Raw genomic sequence first — 22,373 nt, forward strand, 5'->3', positions numbered from 1 at the left:
AAGTGGTAAAGAAAAAAAAAGTAAAGTGAAACAAAATCCTGCAACTACTGTGGGAACTAAATAATTAAATATAACTAACTTTAAAAATTGCTTTAAAAACACACAAAACCTCTTATGGAATATATCTGATTACAATTCTGCAGGCTTCAGAGTTTCCTTGCAGCTCTGAAAATAAACAGTTCTTCAAAATACCAGCAAAAGTTATATATAAATATGAAAGACACTATTCCAGGAAAGAGTTGTAATATTCATAAGACTTACATTCTCAGAACATACATTCGAACAAATATGTTTTCAAACCCCTTGCAATTAATGTACACAAACTAAAAAGTGTTTCTGTTTTCAGTGTTTAATGGTTCATGTTGCTATTGTATGTCCAGTGTTTCAAAGCTATATCTAACAAAAGTATCGACAAAATTTACAATTTTTTCTTCATAAAAGGGTAATCCTTCTGTCAAAAATATATCAGGAAAATTATTTATGGAAGCATATGAGATAGAAAACTAAACCATAGCTTTTGTGCAAACATAATTTATGAGAATGAAAAGGTAAACAGCTGTGTACAGTACATAGCCATTTTTGTATCTTTTAAAGGATTCACTAGAGTATTCTTATAAATAAGTACTACTCAATGTGATTAAGGATGCCTAATGGAATCCATGGAGTCCCAAGCTTGTGTTCTGAGAACACTAATGTTATGACGTTAAGACAAAGATCATAAACTTCTTTTTCAGATTATTAATACTTAATATTGAAAAGTACTAAACCTTTAAGTATGAAGAGAACTATTTTGAAGTATATAGATTAAAGGACAAGAGCTAATTTTTAGTTAATGCTGTTACTTTGATATTAGTTAAAATATACCAAGCAATGGTGTTGGAAAAAGAAAAACTTAAGCATTTAGAAGCAAAGAAATATAAATATTCAAACATCTTCACACTTAATATAATCTCTTAAAATGTACAAATGTAAAATATTACATTGCAGTTAAAACCAACTTTAACTCTGCCCCTTCCAATGAGTCTAAACATGATCGAGAAATACTCTTACAACCATCCAGCATACATCAGCTACATTTCCAACCTGAGCTACAAACCTTCACAAATCCTCACTGAACTGCAACATATAACTAACAGACCACACTGCCGTTCATTCACCTCTTACGGGGTACATACACAGATTGCTTATACAAACTGGCTTTCAGATTATAAATTCTCAGAGGCAGGGACGGTCATTTATCATGGTTGTACAGTGCATATCACAATGAGTACCAACCTGGTTGAGGCCTCTAGGTATCATCAGAATATAAAAGTTAATTTCCGAGCAAGCACGTGTGTGTCTGTACATTTTAATCTAATATAAGGCCAGTACAGCGTTTATGACTTCCCAGACAGGGAAGATAGCTGGGCAGAAACCAAATTTCCATCCCGTGGAAAATTTTGCATTTCTGATTTTGTTTCAATTTAGAATGAAAATTCTTTCAGAAATGCAAAATTTTTCACGGGATGGAAATTTTGAAACATTCAGTTTCAGAAGAACCTAAATGGAATTTTCTAAAATTTCTGGGCTAGTAACCCTGCAGAATGTTTTGACTTAATTGATTCAGCATTTTCTGACAGAAAACTGGTCTGTCAGAAAATCTTAGACCAGCTCTATCTCTAAGGTACCTATTCTACCCTTCCAACCTCCTACCCTGGGAAGGGTATGAGCTCTTTACAGTGCCAATTTTCCCACATCACATATTATCATGTGACATTCGCCTGGGTACTTGGATGCTCTGCCTTGGCTTACAGATTAGATGTTGCTTGGGGCACACCATTCTTAGTATGTCCTAAAATGCCTGGGGTTTTCTCATGCCATAGGCTTTAGATCCCTATTAACCACATAATAAGCCTTTCTTTATCAACTTACACATGAGGGGAAAATTCAGCTTACAAAAACCAGCTTCTTGCTAAGTATTTCTGTCATTTAGGAAAAGGGTTACTTAGTCGGCAACTTACTAAAACATTATCACTTACAGTTGTTTCTTTGCCAAGTCCTCAACCAAATTTTGACAAAATGCATACAGTGGTAAAGTATAAGAAAGGAGATGAGGAAAAAATATAAAATCAAGTTCTCCTTTCTCTTGCCAGGTGATAAGTGGATAACGATTCTTGTCTTCTTCAGGCCAAAACTGTGGCTTCTTTCCCTGGCAGGAAGAGAACCTGGTCTAATTTGGGTCAGGTTGGAGGGCTGGATCACAGTCAAGGTCCAACTGTTGGACAAAGTTTTCTCCTGGCTCCTGGTTTCAAGAAACTGCAGAAATGCCATTAAATGAGCAGACAAAGACTAGACCTAGGATTGCGTAAGGGTATGTTGTTAAACCCAAGTAACATCATGACCAACAGTTTTTGCATCTACAGTAGAACCTCAGAGTTAAGAACACCAGAGTTACGCACTGACCAGTCAACCACACATCTCAACTGGAACTGGAACTACACAATCAGACAGCAGCAGAGACAAAAAAACCAAACACAAATACAATACAGTACTGTGTTAAATGTAAACTAGTAAAAAAAAAAAAAAAAGGGGAGGGAGCAGTATTTTTCTTCCGCATATTATAGTTTCAAAACTGCATTAAGTCAATGTTCAGTTGTAAACTTTTGAAAGAACCACCATAACGTTTTGGTCAGAGTTACAAACATTTCATAGTTATGGACAACCTCCATTCCCGAGATGTTTGTAACTCTGAGATTCTGCTGTATAACTTGAAACAGAAAACAAAGAAAATCAACACAGAAACAAAGCAAGCAAAACAAAACAAACCAAAATATGACAAAGACCCATCTTACAGGTTACCCTGGGTTTTAAACTCTCTATGGGAATTCAGGGTTCCCCCAACAGTGTTTATAAACCAACTAGAGTAAAGCTGAACACAGACTAAAAACATGTTTGCACATCTAATTTTCAGAACAGAAGTTCCAGGATATGTTATGTTCTTCCTCGTCTTCACAATTTTAGATCAGGATAACAAACTCTAAGAATCGTAGGTCAAAACTAATTTGTCCATAAAGCCTTAACTTCTTTAACTGTTTCTTTTCCTTATATGGGGTCAGATCTGTCCTTCCACTGCCGTGACACCCTGGCTCCTGCTCACCTCTGAATCCTAATGACTATACAAAGTCTTCACTTTCCCCTCACCCTCTTTCCTAAAGGGCCAATGAAAATTTGACATTGGTTTAAATTTTTAGTTATGTTATTTTAAACATTAAATATGCAACTCAAGTGATTGACCCATTTTCTTCAGATTTTGGGGAAAAATATTCTCCTGTTCTTTTAATGTAAACCTGGCAACTTTCAGGCCAAACCCAAAACCAGACACTTTATACTGGAATACTAACTGGAATTTTAATCATGGAGCCATGACCTGGAATAACACGATACTGTCAGAGGGAAGTGTGGCACTCTATAAAATAGTAGTTGCTATGTAATCATTGCTGTGGTGGGGAATAAATCTTATAAGTGAGGACGGATAATGAAATATAGTTTTACATTTTAATTTCTTACATCTTCTTATGCATTTCAAGTTATAGCATCATATGTAGCTCTAACTAAAATAAGAAATACTACATTATTATATAGCCTCTTTTTACACTGCACAATAGGCAGTTTGAATAAAACTGGAGAATCTGCAAGATGCCAGAGTTCAAACTGAATCATAGAATCACAGACTTTCAGGTCAGAAGGGACCACTATGATCGTCTAGTCTGACCTCCTGCACAACGCAGGCCACAGAATCTCACCCACCCACTCCTGTAACAAATCCCTAACCTATGTCTGAGCTACTGAAGTCCTCAAATCGTGGTTTAAAGACTTCAAGGTGCAGAGAATCCTCCAGCAAATGACCAGTGCCCCATGCTGCAGATTGGTTTATTAATAAAAATATGAACAAGAAAAAAGCATAAATGCAATAAGGGAAATATTCTACTTCTGGCAACACAAGTAATGGTCAGGCAATACAAGTATGGGCTGCGAAAGTGCAATTTGTGTTCCCAGTAGACAACGTACTTCTACACTTAAAATATTCTCAAATTTTATATTAAAAATGTTCTGCATCTCAAAGCTGTATAAAATGATATATAAAGAGCTCCACAGATTAACTTCAGAATTGGGTACAACCCATAACATGCATGCAAAAATATTTATTTAGTCTTTTCTTTATGAAGATATTACCCCCCCCATCAAAAATATCAAGCAAAAGCTCTCCATTTTAAAATACAGTTGTGACAATCACTGATTTGTCTCTGATTAGTTGGCCACACAATGAAATTTGATGGAGCCTTTCAATACAGATTAAAATTAATTAGCTTTACGCTTCCACCAAATTTCCCTTTTCTTAAAGAGCATTTCCATTTTTCAGGGCAAAGGCATCTGGTTTCCACTGACGCCTCTTACAAATATTGAGGAGCATGCTTTGAAGGTGGTGATATTAGCTCTTATTCATCCCTTTAGTATATTATGTGGTTATAAATAATCTCCACAAGATGGAGAAAACAGATGACAAGATGGGGGGGTGGGAGGGGGAGTATTTTCAAATGTGCCTGAGGAGCTCAAGTCCCATGGAAGGTCAACAGGATTTATACTCATAAATGCATAGGGCACTTTTGCAAGTCTCCACCACAATGTATTTACAGAAAATAAATACTAGATATGGGCTATACAGGTACAGAAAGAGAAAAAAATTGAACCACACTTAAAAGAACAGTAAAGAGCCCACATCTAAGTGAAGTGCTAAATTATCAAACTAAAATAATGCTGAATTGTTAATAATAACCATTTCTCTATATAAAACCATGAACTGAATTTCTCTGTACCCTAATCTCTGTTTTGAGAATTGGAGACACAAGACACTATTGTACTTTGTTGTCAAGCCCACAACCTCAGCTCCTTTGCTGACACTCCAAGCAAAGCATGTATCCAGAATGCTTTAACTGGTTTCTTTCCACCTCAAGGAAACTTCTAGAGTCTAGACTGTATATCCATAAAATTTCCTTTTTAACCAGTATGTAGCCATCATAATATTCTCCGGCACATATTTATTAACATTCACACAAACTACTGTATATATTACAGCTAAAAGAAAAAGATGAAGTGGGTTAAGGACTTTTTAAACAAACCCATACAAACCACATTTTATAACGCTGTTGCAAATGGTTATAGAACTGAATTTGCTGTTATGACACTGAATGCTGTTTTCCTTGGATAAAATTCTCCCAAAGGGCAAAGTTGTGTTTTCAAGGCCCCCCGGCCTACTTTGGGGGTGGGAATGGTTACGTAAGATGAGGGGACTATTGGAGGTGAGCTGTAAGAATGACTACACAATATTAAATTTTGCAGGGACAGTGACTCAAAGCCACTACAGAGAGAGCACAGAGGAGTTGTGTTGCAACTCTACACACTGCCTGTACATTGGGGATTATGTGGACTTTCTCACAACCAATCTACAAGGTGTTTTCAGCACTGAGCTGTTTTTTTCTAGGCTTTGGAGAGAGGCTTAGAGTAGAATATTAGTCATGAACAATGCCAGGAGCTCAGAAATGTGTCAACAGTTCCAGTTTAGGAGAGATTGTCCAGACCATATTTTTATAAATACGTGTTGATATTTTCCAAAAAAGAGTCCCTCTAGTACAATGGATTTCATTGGAGTCAAGGATGTGTCTGTTCCACCAACAAAATTTCCCTCCTAATAATTTTAATATGGTTTTAGGTACAGTATGTTGAATTCCTTCATGTCAAAAATCCATCCTGAAAACTTTAGATACAAGAGATTAGTGCTGACACTTTATTTTTGCAGTGCTAGACACATCATGTCAAGCAATCCAATTGTATAGATGCATACTGACATTCTTATGCTGAATCACTGATGGAGGAGAAGAGAGAACCAAAATGAAGACAAGATCCATGTGCAAATAATTCCTAAGAGGAAACATCAAACTCACTTCCTGAGCAAGCACATGTCTCAACTCCATTAATAAGGGATACATTTTGATGGAGCTTCAAAGCCTGAGTTCAAAGACAGCTGCTCATGTGTAATTTTTCTTTCTTCTGCCATGTGAGTTAGTCCACATTTCAGAGTAACAGTCATGTTTGTAGAACTCACAGAAAATAACACTTTTTCCCACTACAATAAGCCTAGAGTTATTTATGTGTAGGAAGACCTGCAAAGACAATATTAACAGTTTACAGAATAAAGCATTACTCATTGTATATGTATACTACTATAAATGGACCTATCTAATAAACACACAAAAAGGAGGCAATGGACACCCTAAAAATAAGATCCTAACACATTTCAGGTCAGTTGCAAAACTCCCACTGGCTTCAACAAGGCTAGGATTGTACCCCTCCTCTCAGAAAACCCATATTGCCATACATGTGTGAGAGAGGAAAAAAGTGCTAAGTTGTTCTGAAGCTGCAAACACTGGAGAACTAAGCCTCTCAAGAAACCCAGGGCTATGCCTTGGTCAGTCATGACTGGTAAAGGTTTGCCATGGTATCTTTTGAGAAAAAGGCCATGATGGACCTGTGGTAGCCCTGGTCATGAAAAGTCAGACGAAGATGTGCTTCTGGACTACAGCATCTCCTCCTGTGGCTCATGGACTGTCTCTTGGTCTGAGCATGCTCTGGTTGTATGAGCATCTCAAAGACAGCTCAGAGTTGTTGCTAGGAAACTCTGGGGCTAAGCCACACCCCCAGCTACTAAATGGTTTCTACTACAAACTCACCAATCTGGTCCTTTGGTAGCTGCCAATTCCCTGCTCCCTACTAGCCTTACGTGCATTTCGCAGTGTATTTTCTTAAGGCTCTGAACAAAGTTTGTGCTACTGTTCCTCAAGAATATTCATGCATCCATTCACTCACCCACTTTCCATTTGCATGGAAAACTCCCCAGTGTAAGAAGTCATGGATATTTTTAAAGACAACATGAAAGTAATGGAATGCATAAGTCTCCTGATAGTTGGAATAAACATATAGTTATTACTCACAGAGATAACAATCCCTTCTCATCAGGATCAACAATTTTGTGATCCGGATTCCAAAGTCTGATTTTGATCTCTGACCTAACTTTGCTATAATCTTATTTTTATTGGAATATATTTGATTATAGAGTTTTTAGTTTTCTGTTCTTCTCTCTCCATTGCAATGCACTATATACTTAAAAGCATTGAACAAGTAAACTCTGCAAGAATGTACAGACTTCTTTACATATTGCACTTAAGTTTTATATTGATTGGACAATGCCCAGAGGTTTGGAAGGGTGCTTTATAGTGAATTTAAATAAAAAATGCCATTAGAAATCTGTTATACCAACAGCAAAATAATGACAGAAAGGTTATTTTATTACTAAACTTTGCCATAAAAAAAGATGCCTACAGGACAAGGCTTAGGTATTTATAATGTTAACAGGCTCCAAATCTGAAGCTTAAAACTGAGAAAAAAAGTGATAAAATAAATAACATTTTGCACTTGTATACAACCTTCTACATGAGGGAATAAAAGCACTTTAAAATACTGAATTAAAGCTTACAAGACCTTGTGAGGTAGGGAAGTGCTGCTATTCTCATTTTGGAGATGGGGAAATTGAGGCACAAAAATGTTAACCTAGTTGCTCAAGGTCACTTAAATCTGTGACAGCCAGGAACATAACTCATCTCTGAGTCCTAAGTCTTAAATAACTATGTAAAAAGAGCACCTTTTTACCCAACAGACCCATTCAATACTTCTATTCAGAGTCTGTCAGTTATAGGGCTAGCTCAGGGGTGGGCAAACTTTTTGGCCCGAGAGCCACATCTGGGTATAGAAATTGTATGGCGGGCCAGGAATGCTCATGAAATTGGGGTTGGAGTGTGGGAGGGGATGAGGGCTCTGGCTGGGGGTGTGGGCTTTGGGGTGGGTCCAGAAATTATGAGTTCAAGGTGCGGGAGTGGGCTCTAGGCTGGGGCAGAGGGCGTATGTGGGGGTGAGGGCTCTGGCTCGGGGATGCGGGCTCTAGGATGGGGCTGGGAATGAGGAGTTTGGGGTGCAGGAGGGTGCTCTGGGCTGGGATCGAGGGGTTCAGAGGGCAGGAGGGGGATCAGGGCTGGGGCAGGGGGTTAGGGCGTGGGGCAGTGACTCAGGGGTGCAGGCTCTAGGCAGCGTTTACCTCAAGCGGCTCCCGGAAGCAGCGTCATGTCCACCCTCTGGCTCCTATGCGGAGGAATGGCCAGGTGGCTTTGCTGTGTGCTTCCCCGTCCATAAGCGCTGCCCCTGCAACTCCCTTTGGCCACAGTTTCCAGCCAATGGGAGCTGCAGGGGGCGGCACTTGGGCTGGGGGCAGCATGCAGAGCCCCCTGGTTGCCCCTATGCGTACGAGCTGGAGAGGGGACATGCCGCTGCTTCTGGGAGCCGTGTGGAGCAGCCCCCGACCCTGCTCCCCGGCTGGAGCACCGAAGTGGGGCAAGCCCCAAACCCCACTCCCCAATAGGAGCTCGAGGGCCGAATTAAAATGGCTGGCAGGCCAGATCCAGCCCACGGGACGTAATTTGCCCACCCCTGGGCTAGCTGTACCTCTGTCCCCTCTCTAGTTTCCCAGATTGCAGCCACCCGACAGGTATCAGGCCCCATGACTTTTACCTCTCTTTGAGGTGGAACCATGCAATTCTTCCACAATTAGACCAGGTGCTGGGCTACAGTATCCTGTGTTTGCCCAGCAAGTCTGAGTGAGTCTGGTTCTTCCCTTCAGGAATCTGCAACCAGTAGATTACAATACCTCAGAACAGCCTTCTTAAAACAAAAGTCTTCTTTATCCAACCATAGGAACAAAGCATAGCATAAGAGAATAAAGCTTTTTAAAACAGCAAAAGGTCTGTTTTACCCCACAGCGTATCTTGCCCCAGACTCCTATCTTTTGGGGAGATGGGTCTTAGTCTCCCCAAAAATTTGTCTAACGTCTCTCTTAACCATTCCAGGCTGCTTTGAACTCCTCATTCCTCCAAAGACTGAGTAACTTCAAGGGAGACATGGCTGGCAGGCCTAGCAAGGGGTCAAACCAGGGCACCAACGTGAATAGCTCTTGCACAGTCTCAAGTGTTTGTGGTGAAGGGTATATCAGGAACCCCCTTTGCCTTTCTGGGAGCATTTCCTGTCAGCCCTGCTATTGAATAAACTCAATATATACATACAATAAACACCACAATACCCAGTTCAAGATAGAATATTTAGAAATCATTACAGGTAACTCCAAACTCAGAGTCCTATCTATTCACTTTAACGACTGCTCTTTATTCTTGGTACCCCTGCAAAACCAATATATCTTTCTATGACTGAATGAACAGAGGGCTCTATTGTAGCTTGTGCATTACCAAAATGATTCTTTACTTAGTTTCAGCCAGTTACACCTGAAGAGGATTGCCAACTTTCTAATGGCTGGTAACCGGAGTCCCGAGGCCCTGCCCCTTTCCCCAAGGCCCCACCCCTTCTCCACTTCTTGCCCCAAGGCCCCACCTCTTCCCGAAAGGTTCCAGCCCCATCACTCACTCCTCTCCTCACTTTCCCCCATTGCTTGCTGGATCATCTCAAGGAGCCTGTCTGCAGGTAGGAGGTGGCCCCAGCTGAGCCGGGGCTGGCGCGGGTTAATGACCTGATACCTCCAATGACCCTGCAGTAGCTGGACTTTTGGTTTGGGTGCCATTTAGGGTTGCTAGGACTTTCCCATGGAAAACCAGGCACCTGGCAATCCTAAATGGTACCCGGACATAGAAGCCAAAAAATGGACTGTCTGGTTTAAAACACAGATGGGTGGCAACCCGACACCTGAAGCCAGCAGTATCATAGATGTAACTGAGGGCCTAATCTGGCCTGCAGAACCTTTATTTATAGTGAAGATGTACATGATGGAATGAATCTTGCTTTACTCTCACAGTGCATGGTGAATTTCTGCAAGGCCATCAGTAAAGGGGAGGAGGGAGAAACAAAACAATAAATCAACCACCATTGTTTCACCTGTAAAGGAGCACATCTGATTCAGTGTCACTGGCATATAAAACATGGAGCCCTATGAAACTGTTTTTAAAGTAACTCCATCCTCTCTTTTGAGTTGCAATGTATAACTGCTTTTGAAGTTTACTAAAATCTGCTTCTTACAGCCTTTGCTTAGGGGCAAGTAATTGGGCCCCAGGTGAGCTCCAAAAGGGAGGAATCCTCCTCCACACATTCCAGAGGGGGAGTGAAGCCATTTCACATCTTGTGCTCTGGACTAAGGGTTGAAATACATTCTGTGGCTTTATTGTCTACTCTTCTTTCCTTCGCTGCTGGTGAAATGCTGAAGGCCTAAGCAGCGTGACCCTTTCCTCCAACAATCCCCTGTATGCCAGGTGCAGGGAGGCCCTATAAGCACAGCTAAATTCAACAGGATTTTGACAAAGATCAATATCATTGCCCTAGGAAAATGAACAATACTTTGTCAAAAGGATAGCTTGAAACTCCCTCAGTCAAGCATGCAGGGGGGAAATTAGTGATATGTAGTGTCTAGAGAAGAAAAAAATTAATTTCAACCAGTGAAAATTCATATTTTTACCTTCCCCCCTATGTCTCACTATACCATTGCCAGTCCCCAGCAGTAAAAATCTAGCATAACCTGCTTCAACGGCATATTCAATCTTCCTATCTGTTCTTACAGCTCCTATCATAATGGGGTCATGATCCTGGGTAGGGCCTTTGGGAGCTATCACAATATATTTGAATATATGCATTAAAAAAAATACTTTTGGAGGTGGCTACACTGGTGGCAAGAGAACACTAACTCCTTATCCCCAAAATATAAAAGACAGCAAACTGAAGGATCTATGGCCTTGGGGGGAGAGGCAGCACAAGGATGGGGCCTTGGGGGAAGAGGTGGGGAAGGGGGAGTGGCCTTAGGAATCCAGTTACCAGCCATCCTGAGGGAAATAATCTAAACTTCATACTGATCTCACCTTGCTGTGCTTAAACAAGCTCTGTGGTATGCAAGTTCTTACATTGCTCCGAGATCCCTCTGATGAATGACCTCGGCACACTCAATACTGCCTTTGTTGGCTTTTAAACTTGCACTTTAATATTAATTAATTCACAAACATTTGCCAAGGTTTAGACTCTCTGAGAATTAAATGTAATACAATACAAATGCTTTCCAGTTGGGGGGGCCTGGGTGGGAATGCATCTCATGGCAAATGCAGATGTCCTGAGGCCCTTACTTAACTATTTTCATTTTAAATGGTTGTCATTTGTTTTTTTCCCCTTCATTCACTGATTAGAGTTCTAAATTTATCTTTACTTTGTGTGAAGTGCCTACTGAGAATTAAGTAAACCTTGACACTGCTTACTGTTTGGGAGAGACTGATTCAAAATAAGAATGCAGATGAATAATTCTTTATGCTCTGTGCTTTTAAACATCTGTCATATTTACAACCCCATATTATTGTAATACATTTGTTTTTTCAAAGTTTCATGGAACTTGTAATGCAGGACTGGGTTCTCAAACACAAGTTAAAGCCCACAGCCAACTGTACCTGGGGGACTGGGTCAGTGAAGCCAAATTAAATTCTCTCATCTCTTGGTATGTGTATTTTTTGTTAGGCTGTTAGCTGCACTACAAATGCAGTATGATGTATTACCCTTTACTCTGTGGAAAATTTTTGCTACTGGAGGACACTGGCAGAGTTTCATATTTATTAATCCTGACTCACAAAATCTATTTCCATTATAATGTGATAGTTGTTTTTACCAAATTCAGACTATGTTCATATCCAGAAAAGGAGAAGATACGGCTAACAAGTAGATCATGAAAAGGTAGCAGAATGTTGAGTTACAGATTTCCATATTCCATTCTAAGCAAGAAAAACATTTGTGACTTTGAGCATCAGTTGCCAAAATGTTTGAGAAGTGATTTCCAATACTGTTAATTATATCTGGGTACATAATCACTATTATATACAACCAATTGGACAAGCAGACCCCCCACAAATTCTCAAAGCTCATAATCGGAAGCAAGCTCCCCACAGACCAGGAGTCTGGACAAACCAACCCAAAGCAGCACCCTGACAGAACAACAAATGCAAAACCACATATCTTCACTGCCACAATGATCAGCCATCCCCCCAGCCCCACAACACACCTTTCAAGATCCATGGATCCTACATTTGCCTACTATAATATGTGGTGTACCTCATCCAGTGCACTAAATGCCCCAATAACAACTACATGGGTGAAACTAGGCAATACTTATGCTCTTGAATGAACTCACGCAGGAAAATGAAAAAAGACAGAAACACCCTATTACCTATTACTTTTCACTAAGCGGTCACACTACATCTGACCTATCAACCCTCATCCTCAAAGGAAACCTGCACAACACTCTCAAAAGACAAGCCTGGTAAATTAAATTCATTACTCTTCTAGACACTAAAATTCATGGACTGAACAGAGACACTGGATTTATCGCTTATTACAACAATCTGTAACCCACTAAACCCCTCTTTATGTTCTAAGGCTGCAGAGGTGTTAACAGGCCACTCTACCTTGAATGGTCCCTTACAATAAGTGACAGGTTTCAGAGTAGCAGCCCTGTTAGTCTGTATTTGCAAAAAGAAAAGGAGGACTTGTGGCACCTTAGAGACTAACCAATTTATTTAAGCATAAGCTTTTGTGAGCTATAGCTATACGCATCTAATGAAGTGAGCTATAGCTCATGAAAGCTTATGCTCAAATAAACTGGTTACTCTCCAAGGTGCCATAAGTACTCCTTTTCTTTTTACAATATGTGCTAACTACTTATGCTAAATAATCTGGTCAGCTTGATTTTGCTGTGGCCCTTTCCCAGACCAGAAGAAGAGCTGTGTGTGTCTCGAAAGCTCGTCTCTCTCACCAACAGAAGTTGGCCCAATAAAAGATATTGCCTCACCCAGCTTGTCTCTCTAAGCAGCAAATACTCATTTAACCTTTGAATTCTTATATTCATAGCTTTTGTAGGAGGTGTTTCATTACCATGTCATCTTTGTATCAAATTCACTTGACTCTAAGGCTTTCACGGCAATAAATTATTAACTGCCTTCTGCTACAATTGTGTCTTTCCAAACCAAATCTTGGAAGGATTAAAGCAATATGACATAATGGCAAGCTGGTCTTTCTTCACTACAATATCTTGCTCTTTAGGAATGAAGGATTATAGTTTCATCAGCTGCAATCTAGTGTTATTTTCTTTTATTCAGAGCTATGTCTCAAAATTGTTACAAGCACTCATGGTTCCTTTTGCACAGAGGAATACAGCCCTTTAATTTACAGGTGCCATCATATATAATCAAACTGTTTTAGATTATTTCATTTTAGCGTTTGCTTTAATATATATTTAATTCCCATTATCTCATGAAGCCACTCACCCATTGTAACAATTACTTTACATAGCTATCTCTATAAAGCTAAATATAGATAGAGTACATGCAGAGATTAAATTCTCAGAGTATTTCCTGGAGCCTCCTACACTCCCAACATGCTAGGAAAAACTCCAGGGGAATTGAAAATATTTACTGGAGCTCCGATCTGGACATTGTATATTTTGTGTATTGCTGCTCTGTATGTAGTGAAATTTTGATTATCCAGCCCACACTCACCCAAAACTTTCAGTTCAATGCAGGTCAAAATATGTCCACCGATGTTTGGGTTGAAGTGTTTGAGCAATTTTTCAGTCTCTAATGGCACTGCCCTCAGTACTCCCTTTTACCTGAACTTTTGGTTATCTAAATGAAGTCCTAGTTCCATTTGAATAGTCAAGGTTGCCAAATATAATCCCTTAAAGAGGTTTTTGATGCATTAAAAAAAATTATTATATGACTATACACACATACTCAATTTGACTTTGCCTATAGAATGGAAAAGCTGAAGCAGAAATCTGCTGAGAAATAACCCCTCATGTGCTAAAATTAAAAATCAAGGTAGAGCACAGGATTTTCATTTCAGAAAAGTAGTAACAAAATTTATTAATGCCAAGATCCATAGCATTTTGGCACCTTCAGACTTTTAGCTATATATTTAACTCAAACCCATATTTTACATTGCTGTTACCTATGACTTAAATATAACTTCAGAGATTGATGAACAGTTAGCAGATGACCAGAACGGAAGATAATGTGTCATTTCTATTATTTATCACACATATAGCACTGACAATGTACTCCACCCTGCACAAGTAAAAGATGAAGGAGGTCCCTGCATCAGAGCACTTACAATCTAAAATAGAGACCTAGAGGTCTCAATATTCGAGTATGACCAAGCTGTGTTTGCCACCTTTGCAACCCTAAAACCTTGTGACAGCCAAATTTGACTTTGAGCATAACTTGGAATAGCATAGTCCAGTCATGCTCCATTCCCCTCCCCCCCCCCCCCCCCCCAAATAATCCCTGTACCAGGGATAGAGATAGAAAATGGTGGTGTAGAGCTGGCTAAGGTGGTTCTATGCCAGTTAAGGATTCCTCATGCTGGAGAATTTCTCAGCTGCCAATTTAAAGCAGCTTTACAGCATCTTTTGTGGCACACAGAAGCCAGGGTAGAGCTAGGCACAGAGACTGCTGGATACACTGGGAAATCCAAAGGAGGGAATCATCCACAGAGTTCTTAAAAAATTATTCTCATGAACTCACAGCTTCTGGGTGTCATGGAAGAAGTGATCTAACAGTGATTTGGAAGAAAAGAGAGCAGAGGCTGTGTTAGCTGGGATACAGCAGTCACTTTGTGAGTATACAGGACTCTATGATTTCATCACCAATGTAAAAAGCTATGCACAGGAAAATCTGCACAGAATCAGTGAGGGGATTTGAACAAAAAAACTGGTAAACAAATGTGTAGTTTTCAAACAGCCATTATTATGCTAGTCAGGTATAATTACACAATGTACTGCAGGGAGCATGGAGCACCTAAATGTATTAAATGCATCTTTGAAACACTGGGACAAAGATGCATCAGGATAGGCTTTTCTACAATTAATTCAGTCACATAAACACTAAGAATTCCCCCAAATGAGTGCATTTTTAAAAAAAACTCCTGAGTTAGTGCAAAGTTCAGGAATTTATTGTATTGCATCTTTATGACTTTCAGTTAATTATAATAAGGTCCTGCTTTGACTTTTCCTTAAGAAACAAAATTCAAAAAAATCAAATACTCTACCCACCTCTTTCATGCCATCAAATCTTGCCTTGCCTCTCAGCACTCCCAATTCCTGTCATCTCAAGAATGTCAGATCAAACCGGACTCTCAAAATCTGATCCCCTGGTTTGTAGTGTACTGTACCACTGCTAGTCTAGCTCTTATTTTTGTCTGCTTACAGGGCCCCAGTTAACATATCTGAGTGCCTGACAAATGTTAAATCAATCTCCACGAAGTCCCATGAAATGGGGATAGTATTAGCCTCATTTTATAAATGAGGAAGTGAGGCACAAAGAGACAAGCAATTTGAGCAAGGTCACACAGGAAGTCTGTGACAAGTGTAGGAACTGCATCTAGATCTCTCAAGTCTCAGTCTGGTGCCGTAACCAAAGTTATCTTTCAACTCAAAAGAATCCCTACAAATGTAAATAGGAAAAAAAAAACAAAGGGGGGGGGTCTAAGAGACCAGCCCTTTTCAATAACTAGCAGACTGACTTCACTTGGAAAAAAACAAAACAGGACATCTTTCACTTGGTTTATAGTCTTACCTAGAACGTCTCTCTGATGCTCAGGGACAAGCACTTTCCATTTGGATTCATCTGAATCACTGAAGTCAATATTGATTAATCGATAATTTGGAGCATGGCGATTTGTCTTGAAAGTGAACACTGTTCCCTCATTGGTGATATAGTCATACTCGCCATCAAAGTTGTCTATCAGCTTCACCCATTGAAGAATTCCTAAGAGCAAACAAATCATTCATATTAATTACTTACTCTTTAAAACAAGAAACATTTTATTTTAATACTTTACAATAAAGTTCTTCTGACTGCACTGTTGCTTCTTCCTCCTTCTACAATACTGACTATTAGTTATTCCTGCATATAATCGCAAACAAGCCTGGTGGTGAATACTTAATGAATAGCAGCAGCAATCTGACCAATTCAGAAATGAAATTCCAACGCATTGTTACTTTACAGCATTTGGTAGTTACCAAAAGGAAGATCAGACATATCAATATTAATTAAAAAGTAATTTTGAAGTTTGTGTGGCATGAATCTGATTTTCCTACGAACTTTTGAAAGTGCTTCACTGAGTAAAATGAGGGCAGTTTGCTTTTAACTCTGAATTGGCTTGGTTTTGTCACTTTGTACCACAACCTTAGAATTGAATACATTTGGGGATGGGAACAGACTGTATGACAGATTCCAGTACTTTTCCTCTCACATTTTACTATGTTTATAGGACCCTAGAAAGAAAAGGAGGCAAGAATAAACCAGGTATATAATACTTATGCTATGTCCAGGACCTAACCAATCAATTACACTTCATAGATGCAGCATCTGCCACACTGAAAATCAGGTCCCTTATTAAAGTAGAGGATACAAGAACATCACCAATTGCCTACTTGGGGATTCAAAAACACTCAGAAGAACTGAGGCTTGATTCTTTTCCTGTCAAGGACAAAGACTGTCATAATTTTAAAGGCCAGAAGGGTCCACTGTGATCATGTACTCCTACCTCCTCTATTGCACAGGCCACAGAACTTCCCCAAAACAATTCCTGGAGCATAACTTTTAGGAAAAAAACCTTAATACTGATCTACTATTGTCAGTGATGGAGAATCCACCAAAGCCCTTGGCAAACTGTTCCAGTGGTTAATTACTCTTACTGTTAAAAAATTTACACCTTATTTCCAGTCTGAATTTGTCTAGCTCAACTTCCAGCCACTGGATTGTGTCAGACTTTCTCGGCTAGACTGAAATATTTGTTCCGCATGTAGGTATTTACAGACCTAGCCTTTTCTTTGTTAAGCTAAACAGATAATCCGTGTGTGTAGGTAAGTTGATATATAACGTACTGACTCCATAAAACACCAAATCAATTTATTTTTAAATCACCCCCCATTCAGTAATATGAACTGAAATAATGCAAGAAAAGTAGATATTCTGGTTGAGCTTTAATTGCTGCAAGTAAAAAAACAAAAAAATCACTAAGAGAGCTATTGGATGGCTCAGGCCATTTTAATCCCATTAAATATAACGTTAGTTTATCAGAGCCTTCAAATACAACAATAAAGCTAACTCTTCTTAACTGCCATTTTGGTTTGAGAAACCTTCCTCCTCTTTACATGAAAGGTAATCTATTCACCAACTAAATCCAACTATTTATATCACAACAATACAATGTTTTTATTTTATCATTTACCTTTAACTTATATTAAATAACTTACAGTGAAATGAAGGCCGCTTGCGAATTGCATATTGGATCAGACCTGTGTTCTGTCCAATTCAGTATTCTGTCTCTGACAGTGGCCAGCGCCACGTGGAAAAATCCTTTCTCCAATGAAGTCAATGGGAGCCAACATTTCACCCCAGATGCATAATTGGGATGGTGCAGGTATGATGTCGTGGAATAATCTGTGTTTTATGGAATGCTTTATGATAATAGTTGGGGATTGTTTTAAAGCTTGATGCCTGAGGTTTAATATCCCTTCCAAAGTGTTTGTTATAATAGTTAATAATTCTATTCTTACTATCCATACAAATGTCCATTTTCTCTTTGAATCTTGCTAAAATCTTGGGCGCAGTTACATCTGGTAGCAAAGAGTTCCACGATCTAAATGTGGGTTTATTAGTTTTGAATTTTCCATATTTCAGTTTTATTGAATGGCACATTGTTCTTATGTTATGAGATGCAGACAACAGGAGCTCCTGATCTACCTTCTCAGATTGTTCATTAGTTCATATACTTTATCACAGGTTTCAGAGTAACAGCCGTGTTAGTCTGTATTCGCAAAAAGGCCTAACAAAGAAAATAACAGAACACCACTAGCCATCACCTTCAGCCCCCAACTAAAACCTCTCCAACGCATTATCAAGGATCTACAACCTATCCTGAAGGATGACCCAACACTCTCACAAATCTTGGGAGACAGGCCAGTCCTTGCCTACAGACAGCCCCCCAACCTGAAGCGAATACTCACCAGCAACCACATACCACACAACAGAACCAGTAACCCAGGAACCTATCCTTGCAACAAAGCCCGTTGCCAACTGTGCCCACATATCTATTCAGGGGACACCATCACAGGGCCTAATAACATCAGCCACACTATCAGAGGCTCGTTCACCTGCACATCTACCAATGTGATATATGCCATCATGTACCAGCAATGCCCCTCTGCCATGTACATTGGTCAAACTGGACAGTCTCTATGTAAAAGACTAAATGGACACAAATCAGATGTCAAGAATTATAACATTCATAAACCAGTCAGAGAACACTTCAATCTCTCTGGTCACTCAATTTCTGATCTCAGAGTGACTATCCTTCAACAAAAAAACTTCGAAAACAGACTCCAACGAGAGACTGCTGAATTGGAATTAATTTGCAAATTGGATACAATTAACTTAGGCTTGAATAGAGACTGGGAACGGTTGATTCATTATAAAAAGTAACCTATTTCCCCTTGTTTATTCCTTCCTTCCTTTCCTTGTTTATTCAGTGACAAATAGTGAGGGAGAGGCAAAGCACTTGACAGAGTTTCCTGAATCCTTCTCACTGCTAGTCTTCACATTAGAAGGTATAATGCTGAAGAGCTATATATGCCTGCACATATAAGTGTCTGAACTGAAAAGTTACACTGTTACTATCTTCAAATTAATACAATACTAATAAGAACTACAGTTAGATTATTTTCTTCATTTGATTGAAACATCAATCAACCTAACAGAACAGGAAATCAATAGCATACCAATAAAAATGATAGGGACAAAACCACAACATATATGACAAATATTTTTAAAAGTTTAATAATTTTTTTCTTGTATTGAATCTAAAAGGAAAAAAAAAATCACATCTGTGAAGTATACAAATTCAGATCCTAATTCTGCTATGAACTCTGAACAGGCCACAATAGGGAAGGACATGTGTGTACCCAAGGCTCACTGAAAGATAAGGGCTGTGGATTCAACAGATGGAAAAACTGATTTGATCAAGATGCAATTATGATGGCAAGAATGGCTACAGAGGGTCCCCCACCACCCTCACCATTGCTTGTCTCATAGTAATGCCATCCACTTTGGGGGAGAGATGATGCATTGGGAGCGAGTCACTACTCATCAGTTTGAGGAGGTTCGAAGCAATTCCCATTATACTCCACACTTTGTGAGAAGTCAGTACATCATATATTTTGTAGCAAATATCTTCTCACATGTACAAGTTGAAGAGACAGGGTCCATCGATCAGCTAACGCTCCCTCTGGAGTTTTGCATCATCAGAGGGAAAGCAAGTTGTATGAACAATGTAAAAAATATCAATTACCTTTTTACGTACTGTAGCACTTGATGTTAACTGGCAAGGATACAGATTTTAATCTCAATAAAGTTATGTTCTATTTCAATTGTTGCCACTTATATTTTTGTGTAAGAACGATTGCTTCTCCACAAAGTACTGGGGACAGTCAGACTTTAAACTAGAATGCCTGGCTCAGCAAGAAAGAATCAACATTTGATGGATGGCTAAAGTTAAACTTAGTATTGGGCGGTTTTACTAACATCTAAACAATTCTGAGCACATTAAATAGGCCAAATTATACTCAAGAATCACATTTAGAAACTTAAGTCTGTACCAAACTTTATTCCATTTTTCAATTCCCAGACTTTAATCCAATTTGATTTTTAAGCCTTGTGAAAGGCATTGGAAGTTATGGATATAAACACTGAAGTGTTACTTTCAAATCTTAAGTGAAACTTTCTTGCAGTACTCAAGCAATTAAGATGAATTCATCCATTTATGCAAGTTATTTGTACATTGGGGGCATATAAGAGTTCCTTTCTGTTCATGCAATAGGCCTCACACCATTATGCCTCCCTTCTTTATCTAAAGCCACCCCTGTTCCTCTAGGAGCAAAAATCCCATTTTAATTATATTAAAAAAAATCATTTCACTTCTTTCTCCACCCATTGTCAAGAACTCAATTGACTTGTCTCAGTTGCCCAGCAACTAGCTGGGCCCAATAAGCCCTCACTAAGTGACTGTGGACAGAAGGGTCAACAAATCACCACTTAAGGCTTGTCGCAACAGCAGCACAGTGGCTGTTCAATGTGTTCCATGCTTATGCCAGACATGCTTCCTATACCAGCCCTTGCTCCAAACAATGCCTGCTCCTGCTCCAAACCTAGTCCCTACCTTCCTCTGAACTCCTGGCTCCAACCATTGGCTTGTTCCTTGACCCCTCCTCTGGTTCTACCCTCTGATTCTTCTCAGACCACTAGGCAATATTCCTGTTCCAACCACTAGGATGCACTGCTTGTCCCTCAGTGTGCAACACCAATGCACGCCCATTGTTCATTTTTTAAAGACTAAACTTTGTAAGCCACTTTTTTAGCCATCCTCTGAGATCTAGATATTCCTTCTGCATGTACGTCTTGCAGGAAAGCAATACTTACACTCCAAATAGTTTAGAATTTTGTTAGTAGATTATTAAACATTTTTGTATTACAGGAAAACAATTCAGAATTATCTTGTTCCCACATCATTTCTGTCTCCCCCTCTCACCCCTGCCCTATTTAAGAGCCACTCATTATCTCTGACATCTAGGTATCTTTTGCCTCTAGATTTTCATTTTCTAAAAGTTGCATCATTCTTTGAAGATTCAGTTTACTATGATTAGTGGTCTACATAACCTTTAATATATTTCTTAAAGTGTGCTTATGTTTAAAAGTTAACACATTTTATATAACTGAGAAAACTCTTTTGTCCTTGGAATGCCAATCTCTATTACTGAAGATCAGAGAGAAAAGGTGGGTGAGGTAATATATTTTATTGGACCAACTTCTGTTAGTGAAAGAGACAAGCTTTTGAGTTTACACAGAGCTCTTCTTCAGGTCTGGGAAACTTACTCAGGGCAAGTCTACACTACAACATTAAGCTGATTTAATTTACGTCGACGTACAGCCACCACAGTAATAACATTGATTTTTCATAGCCACACTATGCTCCTTCTGTCGGTGGGGTGCTACCACTGATTTAATGGACAGTGTGGGTCATTGTGGAGCACTGACAGTCCAGAGACCCACTGCCCGTGGCTGACAGCCTGGAGCCCCAGCTGTCAGCACTGGGTGGCGAGGCTCTGGGCTCTCAGCCCGAGTGACAGGGCTCCAGGCTGAGGTAGAGTTATTAGTTCAGTGCAGTGGGTGACTCACATTGGCGGGAGCAACATTGTAGTGTAGATCCTTACAGAGTTAGGTTCATGTAAATTGCTCCGCTTTCAACTTTATTCATCCCCCAGTCCCGCTCTGCCTCCAGGCCAAGCTCTGCCCTCACTCTCCCTCTGCCCCCCTCCAGCCCAGCTCCGACCCCAACCACAGGTCCACTCCTTCCCCTGCTGCACCTCCAGCCCAGCTCCACCCCCAGCTCTGCCTTCAGCCCTAGCTCTGCTGCTGAGGAAGCCTTGGCTGTGCAGTAATAGAGGAGTGTGTAGACAGATTCCATTACTGGGAGGGGGAGGTCTGACTGAAAAAGTTTGAGCTCCAGTAGGGTAGAGCAGGCCTCAGGGTGTCACAGCTAAATATAAGGTGGAACAAATTGTTTAGCATAAGCAGTTAACACATATTTCAAGGGAAATTCAAGGTGAAGTGGCCCGTTAACACCCCTCCAGTCACAGGGAGGGAAGGAAGCAAAGGAGGGAGGTAGTTAGTGGGTTATAAATTGTTGTAATAAGCCATAAATCCAGTGTCTCTATTCAATCCATGATTTTTCGCGTCATAACTTTGCCTGACACTAAAAATCATGGACTGATTAGAGACACTGAATTTATGGCTTATTACAACAATCTATAACCGACTAACAACCTTAGGATCGCTAGCCCTCAAAAACTGTCCTGGAGTCTTCAGGAATTAAAGAATAATCTTTAATTAAAGATTATGTCATGTGATGAAACCCCCAGCAATACATCCAACTAAAATTGGCAACCCTAATAACCCCCCACAGAGGGACAGCCAGAGCCCCACTGCCTCAGGAGGCTGTCAGTGCGGGCCCCCCCCAAATGACAGTTAAATGGGTGAAAGCACTCACGGTGAGGACACGCACTGTCAACAAAAGTGCAGACATGCAAATCTGATTTAATTACTGTGGTGGCTGTACGTTGTCATAACTTATGTCGACTTAATTTTGTAGTC

The 22,373-nt window shown here is 39.8% G+C and overlaps 1 protein-coding gene across 4 annotated transcripts in view; it reads right to left on the reverse strand.

Moving 5' to 3' along the window:
* Positions 1–22,373, reverse strand: part of PREP (prolyl endopeptidase) — a 177,242-nt gene that overhangs the window by 68,711 nt on the left and 86,158 nt on the right. For all 4 annotated transcript variants that reach the window (XM_073336887.1, XM_073336888.1, XM_073336890.1 and 1 more), the window contains exon 8: positions 15,738–15,929. In XM_073336887.1, the coding sequence (XP_073192988.1) occupies positions 15,738–15,929 (192 nt within the window). The remainder of the gene's footprint in view (positions 1–15,737; positions 15,930–22,373) is intronic.

This window comes from Lepidochelys kempii, chromosome 3, assembly GCF_965140265.1.
Source record: "Lepidochelys kempii isolate rLepKem1 chromosome 3, rLepKem1.hap2, whole genome shotgun sequence".
NCBI classification, from domain to species: domain Eukaryota; kingdom Metazoa; phylum Chordata; order Testudines; family Cheloniidae; genus Lepidochelys; species Lepidochelys kempii.